This window comes from Vipera berus, assembly GCF_964194415.1.
Source record: "Vipera berus genome assembly, chromosome: 3".
Classification (NCBI taxonomy): domain Eukaryota; kingdom Metazoa; phylum Chordata; class Lepidosauria; order Squamata; family Viperidae; genus Vipera; species Vipera berus.
In genome coordinates, this window is record NC_138204.1 from 74,193,558 (window position 1) to 74,206,352 (window position 12,795).

General features: G+C 38.9%; 1 protein-coding gene across 1 annotated transcript in view; it reads left to right on the forward strand.

Annotated features, from left to right (window-relative positions):
- LOC308666503 (serine/threonine-protein kinase TNNI3K) overlaps positions 1 to 12,795 on the forward strand; it is a gene marked incomplete at both ends in the record, with an annotated part of 226,850 nt that overhangs the window by 171,032 nt on the left and 43,023 nt on the right. The window contains one exon of the mRNA XM_081325369.1: positions 627 to 736. Coding sequence (XP_081181495.1) covers positions 627 to 736 — 110 coding nt within the window. The remainder of the gene's footprint in view (positions 1 to 626; positions 737 to 12,795) is intronic.

A 12,795-nucleotide genomic window follows, 5' to 3' on the forward strand; every position in this document is an offset into this window, starting at 1 on the left:
ATGGTGTTACAGCTTTTATATTCAGAACTCTATTGTGTTAAATATCTATGGAGATTCTCAGTCATCCAGGTCATGGTTGTCCCAAAGGTGCTTTTTCAAAAGGCAACTGGATTTTCTTTGTCTTGAAGACGTATTGTATTGAGTTGGAGATCCAGTATAAAAATTGTTAGGGATCATCTCTAATTATTTCAAGGGAGTAAGTCCCACTGAAATCATATAATGCTATTTATTCCCAAATGAGCAAAGATTACATTATAAAAGTCGTGAATCATTAGAATAAATATCCCAGGATAGAAAACCATTCTATGAATATGGTCAGGGCATTATTTCATCATGTCATTCTCTCGCCTCCTAATTAATTTGATTTGTGATTCTATCTTAGAAAAGACTTTTATTCTGAAATATTAAGAATTGTAAAAAGGAATATCCCTAATGAAAGAGAAACAGACCGTTCACTATTATACTCTATCCAAATTCTCAACACAAAACAGAGACTGGTTGGGTATGTTAAACCTTTGGAAGGCTAAAATAATTTCAGTTCACTAACCTTTAAAAGTTGGCTTCGCATCCTGAGTCTGCTTTTGGGGATAATCAATAGTTCAGCCTCATCATGTTCTTATTTACAGCCGCTGCAGCAGCTGATATGGCCTATCATCACATCAGACCTCCAATCGGCTATTCAATTCCCAAGCCAATCTCCTCTTTGCTAATGAGGGGCTGGAATGCATGTCCTGAGGTAAGTAGGTCCCCTCCAAGTCATGGCCATAGTTTCTCTCTGGAGGAGAAATGGCAGATCAATGAATCTGTTGCTTGTATTTCAGCATGGACCAATACTCTACATCAGGGGTCTTCAAACTTGGCCCTTTTATGACTTCTGGATTCAACTCCCAGAATTCCTCAGCCAGGCACACTGGCTGAGGAATTCTGGGAGTTGAAGTCCACAAGTCATAAAAGGGCCAAATTTGAAGACCCCTGCTCTACATGTACTTCCTATTTGCTGGGATGCAGGCAACAGTTATCTTAGTTTGTGATATATTCTCTAGACCCTAGATTAATTAAAACAGTATGAGCACATTGGGAGTTAAACTGAGTTTTGATGGTTCTTGTGACATAATATCCAAAATATGTAAAGTAGACCTTATTTGCCTTACTGTTAACAGCGAATGCTGCATGTGGCATTGATGTGCTGGTAACCTCCTCTATCTTATTAAAATAATTTTTAAACTATTGTGTGAAAGTCCCAACTGATCATAGTCATGATTGGTAGCAGAAGTAAATATTTATTGGTCTGTCTGGTGATGATCATGGTGCAAGGAAGTTTAAAAATTGAAATGCAAAAGAAATGTATTGAAAGAAAATATGCTAATGAATGAAGTAAGAAATAATATAACCATCAATACAAAATAACAGAATAATAGAGTTGGAAGGGACTTTGGAGGTCTTCTAGTCCAACCTCCTGCTCAAGCAGGAGACCCTACACCATTTCAAACACATGTTTTTTTTCCAATCTTTTCTTTAAAATCTCCACTGATAGAGCACCCACAACTTCCGAACACAAGCCATTCCACTGATTAATTGTTCTGTCAGGAATTTTTTTCTTGTTTCTTGGTTGGCTGTCTCTTTGATTAGTTTCCATCCATTGCTTCTTGTTCTGCCTTCAGCTGCTTTGAAGAATAGGTTGACCCTCTCTTCTTTGTGGCAGCCCCATAGATATTGGAACATTGCTATAATGACACCCCTAATTCTCCTTTTCATTAAATTAGACATTCCTAATTCCTGCAACCATTCTTCATATGTTTTAGCCTCCAGTCCCTTAGTCATCTTTGTTGCTCTTCTCTTTCTAGAGTCTCAACATATTTATATATGATGGAGACCAAAACTGGATACAATATTCCAAGTGTGGCCTTATCAAGGCATTATAAAGTGGTATTAACACTACAAAAGTGAGAATGGTACAAAATGATGCAAAAATGAGAATGATAGAAAGTTATTGTAGAATGTTTATGCAGAGAAAAAGAGTAAATGCCAATTAGGATTAAAGGAACCACAGAAATTGCAGTGCAATTTTAATAGAAATAAAATATTGTTTTCAAACTGGAAGAAAAATCTGAATAAAGATCCTTTGACAGAATGGATTAAAAATAAAAGTAACAAACTGGAGGAAACTAGCATAAAAAGATGGGAGACTAGAAAGAGAATTGTAAAGGTTTGCATGGGAATGAGAGAGACTCTCAAATAATGTAATTGAAATAAACTCTATTCTGTTAATGTTCATGTCTAAGACAATGTTAATGTCTAAGACAAAAAATGTTAATGTTTAAGACAAAAATGAATGGAAAGAAAATCATGAATGTTGTCAGAGTATTGAAAAATACTAAGGCTGGGAGGTATAGAGTACATAAGTTGAGAAATGTTAAAAACATTCATATGGTTTCCTTGTGCAATTGCTGTACATCTTGCTTAATTTGTGTGTGAAGACTGCATCTGCACCTGATAATTGGAAGAATGTTGTTACTCTTTCCTGCATCAAGAAAAATGTAGAAAGTGCACTGGAATACTTAGAAAATGCATCCGGTATGTCAAAGAGCGATGGAGTCAAGCATGGATTATGGATGCTGAATGAATGTGAATTGAATGCAAAAGTGAGCGACTAGTAAAAAAAAGAAGTATCTGGAATGGTTTCATCATGCACAGTGAGTGAATAAGGCTTGAAGAGCAAAACAAATATATGATAGAAGAACAAATGTATTCAGAGGCAGGGAGAGGGAGAAAATAATGGTTGGATAGAATGAATGAGTTCATTCAAAAATCAAGGTGAGAAATTTAAATAAACAAAGGGAAATGTATAAAGTGGTTATTAGATGTAGTGGAAGCAAGGATTGTTGGCAAGGAGAAAAGCTAGGAAGAAGAATAGTGAATGGTGTTAATGCAGTGACAATTTCCTGATAGTCTCTCATCTGTGTACTAAATGAGTCTGTCTGCTTACTTCTCTTGAGCTCGGCCTTTGTGTCAACCATATTGTACGATGTGAGGCTACAATCTGCAGCACCAGATTTTTCCATCTCTTGATTAAAGTTGGAGAGCCAGCTTAGTGTAGTGGCTAAGACAGTAATGGCTCAGCGTTTCAAACATTTGAAAAATGCCTAATTTGAGTCTGCTGGCATGTCTCCCCCCCTCCACACACACACCCTCTGTCCCCTCCCTCCCCAAACAAAAGAGAAACAATTTTCTATCTCTAGGCCACCCTGAACAGTGGCAATCAGCAACAGCCTGAGCCTTACATTTAACCATGGTGCCACAGCTGCCATTCAAAATGGCTGCCCCCAGCATTTCCCCAAGGAACGTAACCCTTGGGGAGGGGCACAATTGCCCCTGTGGCCCAGTGCTTCCCAGGATCTGCTGCATACCACTAACCTTCAGCTGCTGTCCTCTCTCTGTTGACAGACCCTGCGACCTACCGGAGGCTTCTCCAACTCATACAAAGTCTTCATTCCTGAAGCCATTTCAGAGAAAGCTCTTGTGCGGCCTCTGCAGCCTCGTGAAAGCATGCCCTGTTCTCCTGCAATTTTTGGAGTCTAAGGAGGCCACAGAAGAGCAGGGACCTCTTGCGCAACCTCCAAAGGGTCCAGCAGCCACAGAAGAGCACACCCCATTCTCACACGGCTTCCACAACCTCCAAACATTGCAGGAGAACTGGGCATGCTTTGAATAATAGTTGTTGTTGAGTGTTGTTGAATGCTGGTGTGTCACTCAAAACATCATGGCGGGTCACCTTTGACACACATGACCTAGGTTCACTATCACTGCATTAAGGCATGAGGAGAGAAAACCGAGGACTGAGTTCTAATCCCGCCTTAGGCATAAAGCCAGCTGGGTGACCACTGCCCTAGGAAGGAGGCAATGGCGAATCACTTCTGATAAACCTTCCCAATGTAACTGCAGAGACCTGTCCAGACAGTCTCTGAGAATCAGACACAATTGAATGGAAGGGGGGGGGGAAATGTAGGGCTATAATCTGCAACAGATTTTTCCCTATGCTGATAGAGGTTAATTGGCGTTTTTTCCTACATAAAATACAGTAAAAAATCCTACTACTTCACTGGCCTGTAATAGCCTTGGGTGGCCATCCAGCCTCACTCTGAATAACATGGTGTGAAGAAAAAGCTTTTAGGAATGAAAAACTGAGAAAGATAGCTGGAAATTGCCTTGTCGTTTCCTTTAAGACATTAATAAGTGAATATACAACATGTTTCAAAGTTGCATACATTTTTAATTGGTTAGAACAATAAGTTTAGCATTATATTTCAGAATTGATGTCTGAATAGAAATAGCAAATTCACCAAGAGTTGATCTTTTTACAGTAAAATCAGCTTCATTATACAAGAAGGAAGTAGTGGGTGGCCCAAGGAAATCCCAACTTTTAAAGAGAATTAAACAATGAAAAAATAGAGATTTTTAAAAATCTGACAATTCATACTGATAATATTTACTGAAAAAGACAATAGGCACCTGTTATTGTTTGGGGGCCTTTCTCCTTCTATGCTCTTCAAAAGCTGCATTTAAAACTAAGTGGAATTTTCTTTGTATGATATAAGGAAAAGCTTTATAGCTAAATTTCTGCATCTCTGTGTATAAAATGCATAAGGAGTCACTGTTCCTCATACCCCCTAACCTCCTTGAATGTTTAGCAGGAAATCAGGAAGATTAAGAAAATTGCCAATTTGATTTTCTTTTCTTTATATTCTGGAAATACTACAGTCATATCCTTCCTATTGCTTCATCTCAGGGCAGAGGGAAGGAAGGAAGGAAGGAAGGAAGGAAGGAAGGAAGGAAGGAAGGAAGGAAGGAAGGAAGGAAGGAAGGAAGGAAGGAAGGAAGGCTAAACCCATGTTATATCTGGTGTTGCTCAAGAGATCCGATGTTGTTAAACTGATAGTATAATATTTATTTCTCAAAACCTTAAGTTAGTTTAAAGCCTTCACTTGTGAGAAATTATTTCAATACTTCGGTTAAATATTTTCCGATTATGAGGGACAAGAATAGATAGCGCCATCTACTGGTTAATTTGTTTACAGTTTCTCTACAAAACACTACATAATGAGGCATATTCTTCTCTGTTTCCTCCATCTTGCATTTTCATGCTTCCTTTATAACATTTTTAATAATAGAAATGATAAACTATCCATGAGAAGTCAATTCATCACATCTAGAAACAGGCAACAGAACTAGTCCAAGATACTTTGCTCCTTCAGTTTGCCTTTTAATATATTCCACAAACCAAATTTGAATCTTAGGGTCCTTTTCTCTCAGCCATGTTCTTGTACATTTTTCCAGCTCTTGGGTCAGCAGAAAAATATGCTAACAAAATTTGCAGCACCCCAATCGCCAAGCTGTAATCTACCCTGCCCTAACAACAAACCAGTTTGGTCTAGTTCAGGGGTAGGCAACCTTGGCTCTTTTGTGACTTGTGGACTTCAACTCCCAGAATTCCTGAGCCAGCATGGTTGTGCTTAAGAGCCCAGGCTGTGCTTAAGGCACTAAGCTAGAAACCAGGAGATGTGACTTCTAGTTCCACCTTAGGCATGAATGCCAGTGCAAGGTTGTTGTTGTTGTTGTTGTTGTTGTTGTTGTTGTTGGGCAAATAGGAGAAGGAAGGAATATTAGGTATGTTCACCATCTGGAAGTATTTATAAAGTAAAGAAGGTAGGACAAAAAAAAATCTAAAAGCTAAATTTTAAAAAAATAACTCATTGCATGACAATTTAAGGGCAGTGCTTATATTCCCATCTCACCTAATGTCAGCTGCCAGGAAAAAACAACAACAATTACACCTTGTTTCCTTAAAATGTGATGGGCAGACTTGGGCAAGTGCGGTCAGATGCCGAGATTGGAGGCTTCAGCTACTTGTCAAATGGCCTGGTCACCAAATGACTTGTCACATGAGGTATCCTGAATATGGGTCTACTTCTCTTCTAGAAGACCAATAGACCTCTGTTCCAAAAAGCCCAGCTGGCTGGTCAGTGGACAGAGGAACAATGCAAGAGGAAACATGAAAAACTCTCAAGGTGCATTCAATGGGCTCCTTCATCTCAAGCCACCCTCCTATCTTTTCCCACCTATCCTGAGATATTTTTGCATAGAGATTTACTGGGATTGGTGCCAGGGTTGAGAGGTTTGTTGGTTTTCCAGTCGCTTGGGCTAGAAGAGGAAGCTGGATGAACATTTCTCAGTCTGCTCCCAACTCCCAAACTAGATAAATTCTGATAATGAGTATTTGCAGACAGCAGCATCTACAAGTAATCCATACTATATGCAAAATGGCAATAGAGTGGACAAAATGATATTGCTTAAAGTAATAAAACAATAGAAAGAGAAGCCATACAAAAATCTTTGTAGCAGAAGCAGCACAACATCTTTAATACATTAAGTTGGGTTTAAGAACCAGCAATACATGAAATACATCTTTCCCCCTTTAAATTGATTGGTAGTGCCCCATCACCACCATTATCCTCCCTTCCCTTTACACATGGTTTACTTGTCTACTGAACAACATGTTGAATATTAGACCTTATGATCTTCCAGAATACTACAATACCAGTGTTTGTACAGTGTTTATCAGAAATCTCAGCATTGCCTGAATTATGCCTTGTGAAGTGCATTCAAGTGTTACATGGGCTGATGCATCCACACAAACAAGGTGTCCAATTTCTCCTTCAGCCATGAAAAGCAGTGTTGAGTGACTGGAGGAGAGGGGAGGTGAGCTGCCAATACAAGTTCAGCAGGTAGCAGACCTCAACTTCATTGTCATCATCAGATTAAGCATGAGGTGACATAGATTTTATGCAAGCCAACCTTTGTGTCAAGAAAGGTGGAAATGTCTAATTTAAAACTGAAACAACTAATGGTGCATAACGGTGGCGGGGGGGGGGAAATCTTCCCAATAGAAGAGCCTATTGGATTGAACTGAGGATGTGTTTATTTTGAATAATATATCTACAACACAGAGGGATGTGCGGTGTAATGTATTGGCCACAATTGCTGTTAATCACTTGCTTAATGTCTGATCACTTGCTGGAATCTCTGACCTAGATTTCTGTTATGTAACGGTTGCTGTTACTGAGCCAGACTTGCTGTCTCCAGGCTGATAATTAGTTTTTGGGCAGGAAAATTTTATTTTAAACCTATTGGTCGCTGCCTAGAGGCAAACCTTATAAATAGCTGTGCAGCAGCCATTAGGGCTGCTTCTGTTCTGAGTTAAAATAAACTTGTTGCTGTTTCAACACTTCATCTCGCTTAATGCCTCAAGAACCGAATATTTAACATGCGGTGCATGAGATTTTGGACTGTACAGATCTCTCTGTGTTGTGTGTAGCAGTGTATGCAGTTCCTGAAATTATAAGCTGCTCTGGTTTTCGTTGCTCCAAATGTTGTTTGTCCTTAATGAAGGAAAGAAAAGAAACAGGATGTCTCTGATGTGTCCTAAAGACACGGGCTCTACAGTATCTCTACCTTCCTAAACTCAGGTAAGTTGGTTTCAAAAGCATAGCTGAACTTTCACATCCACAATGGAAGGCAAGCTAAGAAACTACACTTTCTTCCCATCACCATTCTATGCAACTGGAGAAGATACGGCTTCCCTTATTCTTATACTTATTCCACTTCTTCATGGTATTGACCAACCAGCCTACGTTCAAAGTGGCAGATAGGCTTCCTTTTCTCCCCTGTTCTGTCAGAGAAGAAGAAGGTTGAAGGTTGCTATTTGGCCAAGTCTCCATGTTCCCTGGAACCACAGTTAAATGCCTCCAAGATTGTAGCAGTACCCTGAGATTCATCAGTGAAAATGTTCTAAGCATTTCATTATACTTTTTTCCCCTGAAAACTTGCCTCTTGGCGGCTTTTTTTAAAACAATTCAGCATAACATAGTGTATGCCAAGTGTGTGTTACAGAACAATACAATCACAACTGAGTTGGGGAAAAATAGAACAGTGCAGAAAACAATGCAATGATCCTCTAAATTCTGCAGATACCTGAGTTAACAGATGATAACCTTTTTCAAAGAAAAGGAAGAAGACAGCCAACTTCAATACAGAAGCCTTCACTATTGTATAGTGTACATACAATCATATATATTATTAAGAGGAACCATGCAGCTTCCTTCATTCTGCAGAATATTTTTTAATGTTTGGAATGTTTGATGGAGAAATATAGTATCTCAAAACAGGATGTATAAAAGTCTTCTTAACAGATTCTTTTTCAGGGAAATTTTGCTATGAATCTGTGGGTGGGTTGGTGAGGGGAAAAAGAGAATTTCTAACATTTTCTTCAGGTATAGCATTTGGAAACAATCTAAACTCTCCAACAGCAATGTTTCCTTGGAGAAAGCAGAGAATTTGAGTTCCCAAATCTGAATAACTCTCCCTTTTTTTGTATGTGTTGGACTAGACCTCCATTAATTTTCAACATCCTACTTTAAATAAAGATCAGTTAACATTCAGTTACCTCTGTCACTCCTATATCTCTTATATATAACTTGATCATATATTATTTCATGACATGAAAATTTAAAAATAAATATTTTGTGTCTTATCATCCCTAATTTATGGCCACAGTTCTAAAACTTACTGAATATCACTTCATTTTCAGTTCTGAACTTTTACCAGCTCTTGGTTGTCCATAAAATATTGCACTAACATTTGAAATTTCTGATCCAGTAAGTGTGGATTTTCATACTGAAAGGTGGTTTTGTCTTTGAAGAGGACTAAGGAAGAATGCAAGTGTTATGAAAGATTTGCTTTGCTTTGTTCCACTTGCAAAGGAAATTCTTCTTTATAATCAATAGATGTGGGAGACGGTGTAGGCATGGGAACTGAGATTTCTGCTTTATTTATATTGCAAGATAGTGAAGATGTCTCAGTTCGTTGCTCATAATTGACGTCTTTAAACTCCGCTAACAAAAGAGGCTCTTGATGTGTAGCTAGTGGCATTTTACCTTCTTTATGTTTTGTGCTGTCTTCATCAAATGGATTATCCAGATTTTTTTGCAAATTGTGGTCATTATCCACATGCACATTATGGTTCTTTTGAGGATCCACGTTTCTATTTAGATATAAGCTTCCATTTTCAGAAGAACTTGGAATGCTGGATGTATTAGAGATAATGGCCACCTTGACAATATTTTTATGCAGTGCATTGGATTTGTTATTGTCCCATTCATCCCCAGATTGTGCTGCTTCCTCTTTCAGACCTGGTGAGTCCAATGGTACATTTGGAATCAACTCACTGTTGCTTTCTGTTTTAAAATCTGGTCTCAGTTGTTGTGTTAAGGTTTCGTCTTCCTCTCCGGTGTTAATTTGTAGCTCTTCTTTCAGGGCTTGACAATCAGGCAACATACTACTCAAATGAACTGGCGAGATGAGTCTATCTGTTTTCTTTTTTGAGATAATTTGGTGTTCATTCGATGGTGGTATTTCCACTACATTTTGAGACTCGGTACTGGATAGATTTTCTTGCACAAATTCAGATTGACTAACCTTTTCCTGCCCTTCCAGTTCATCTTTCTTGGTGAAATTTCCATTCTGCCCTTTTAAAAGTTGGTCTCTGAATTGATCTATACTCACACTATGCATTTTATTTTCCATTATTTGCTGAGAGTGCATGTAATCTCCATTGCTGGGTTTCTGAACGTCAAGGCCGTCTGCTTGGCTAAAAGGAGCTGAAGAAAGGCAATAGTGTTTTTCTTTTGATTTCTTTTGTGGAATATTCTGATGAAAGGACAAGACTTCAGCATCTGAAGTGCCCCTCTTAAGCTTTTTAGAACTCGATGATGTATAAATATGATTTGTTATATTTGGTGCAATATTTGGTGAGTGGCCAGATGGAGGGGAGATAATGGGAACTGTCCTTCTTGAAGTTCTATTTGCTGAGAATGTAGGTGAAGTAGTTGGAGGTTTTAAATGCTTGTTTGATGAGGAAGCCTTGCCAATATTCAAGGCAGGTATACTGTGAGAAGAAGCAGGAGTGGCTATTTCTCCATCCTTGCCATTTTCTTCAGGCACTTCCTCCACTCCTGCTTTATTGTCAATGCCATCTTTGCCATTTTCTAACCTCTCTTGAGCTGAATATTCTGAACTCTTTTTTCTTTTCTTCTTCTTCTTCTTCTTCTCTTCCATCTGGGAAGTAGGTAGCAATCTCATAGGTTGAGAGGTTGAGGGTTGCTCTAAGCTTTTTTGATGAAGAAGTTCTTTCGGCTGGATTTTCCCTTTCCTAAAAAGATGTAAATTTAATTGTACAGTTAATGAATTTGGGCTTTCCGTGTTTATTTTATACCTTTGAATCAGTTCATTCTCTTTTTCCCTAGGAGGACCCACAAGAGGGGAAGAAGATAGTTGCCTTTCTTTAATTTCTGCTTCTGAATCACCAAGCAATTTTGCCCAAGTAGGAGATTGGTTTCCTTGAATCTGCTCGTGCCATTGTTTGTTCTGAGGAAATCTTTTTCCACTTAAACCACCGGTTGTCACATTTGCCCTCTTTACGGTTGCGAGTTCAGGTATGTAAAAACTAACCCGCTTGGGCTTCTTAGTTTTCTTGACTGCTGGTGATAATGGTATATTTCCAGTATTCATACAGCAGCCAGCTGATCTTGTGCCCTTATCTTCACTCTGTTCTGCCTCCAATCTTAGGATTTTGCCGTGGTTCTCTTCCGTTACTTTTGGGCAATCTTGATTTTTATCACAGTGTATGTGTTTAGAGATAAGGAAGTGGTCGAGCTGGGGAGAAATGTTTCTGCTCTTTGCTAAGAATTCATATTGTGATGGATGGTGTTCTAATGCTGCTCGCACAGAGTGTTCCTTGGACTCTTCTAGTGTATCTGTTGCTGGTGACAAGGCCGTAATTAGATGCCTTTGTTTGTAAGGCTTGAAGCAGTCATCATACTCAGTTTGAGAAAGAGACTGACACAATTCATTTGCTAAATGTTCCCCGAGCTTCTCCTGTACCAAAGCACAGACAGGCCTTGAACGTCCTCCTTGCTGTTTGTCACTTCTGATTCCTGCTAAATAGCAAATGTTGAAACTTAACACATGTAGAGGGAGTTTTCATACACTGGTTAAGCAGATGTTTGGAACACCTTCACCAATGATGCCCGCCCCCCACAAAAATATCTTCTCTGGAACAACTGGCTCATTTCTCTCTTCCTCAGCAAAATATAGTCATCTCAAAAAGTGCTGTCTTACACATTCATTCAAAGGGAACAGTTCATTAACATCTGAAGTGAATGCTTGGAATTTTTTTAAAAAATTGACCTTGACCAGAAGTAATTAACATGTATAGCAGGGTTCCCCAACCCCAGCCCACAGCCCACTACTAAACCTTGAGCCTTTTGGAACTGGGCCGCAGAAGTGGCAGCCAAATGTGTGCACTCATGCACATCCCGCTCATACACACATCCCCACTTGTGCAAGCAACAGGCAACGAGGGCGCATGTGCTTTATTTGCACGAGCAGCAAGCGAGGTCCCCACCACTCAAACAAATGGAGCTGTGCACACTTGCACATGCTTGCCCCCCCCCATGTGTGCGGAACCATCCCCTTTCCCCCACCTGCCTGTCCACAAAGCTGAAAAGGTTGGGGAACTCTGATGTATAGGTTATGTAAGATAACAATATGGTAACTTCTGGATATAAAAGATGTACCCTGTTCATTCATTGAATATTATGATGGCCAAAGTCAAACAAGCATCTGAACTCTCTGTTCTCCACTCCATTCTCCTACCCATCATATATTTTGCTTCTCTTGTACATATCCGAGCATTTTCCCTCCCTCTCTCTTTCTTACTTCAATCAACCATGTCCAATTTTTCACTGTTCCCTTCTTACACCAATTACTGCCAGTGATTTATTGGGTTTTGTCCTTCCCATTCAGTCATTATTTATTTATTTTATTAAATTTGTTTGCCACCCATTTCATCGCAAAGCAATTCAATCATCAATCGTCACCTTCATTGGTGTGACTGAGAGCTATTACTGCAACTGAATGTGCCTTTCTTTCTTCCTCTGATCTCATCTCAAACTTTCTATGCCAGGAATCCACCCTCTTCATCAAACTATCACTACCTTTGTGGTATTGTTATCAGAGATCCAAACTCAAAGAAAATGGCTGAATTGGTACATTATATGTTTTTACTATATTCCTCATCTCTGTAGTAAACTTCATTTTATATCTGTGTAGCTACTAACCATGTATTTAGTCCCACACATCAAAATCATTGTTCTGTTGCATGTAGGGTATATTGGCATGGGAGTTAATTACTTTTCCGATTAACTTCTCTTGTTCTCTTGTTCAAATATTCTTGGATCCAGGATCCATAGACTCCACTTTCATTTCTATGTTACTATATGTTATGTCTAGGATATCAACTAGAACAATATTCAGTGAAGAGTTTTGTTTTGTTTTGTTTCATTTTCTCCCTCTGGAAGACTACTTACCTTGACTGAAATTTGAATCATCTTTTAATCTTGCGTTTAATGAATCTTCCACAAATTGCCCAGAGTTTTCTGAATGTTGAGTTCTTCGGAAATATTTTTGGAGTGGTAACTCTGTTTTATTAGGTACTTCTATATTCTGGGAAGCTTTTTGAGGAAAAGACTGAAGCAGTTTACATTTATAGCATAAGAAATGCTTGTTTTTCATTAGTTCACTCTTACTTTGAATGCTTCCAAATGGGATTTTTAGGCCTGTGCACTTACACTCTGGTTTTATTGTTTCTTGATAACTATTTTTCCGTAAATGTGGCATTTC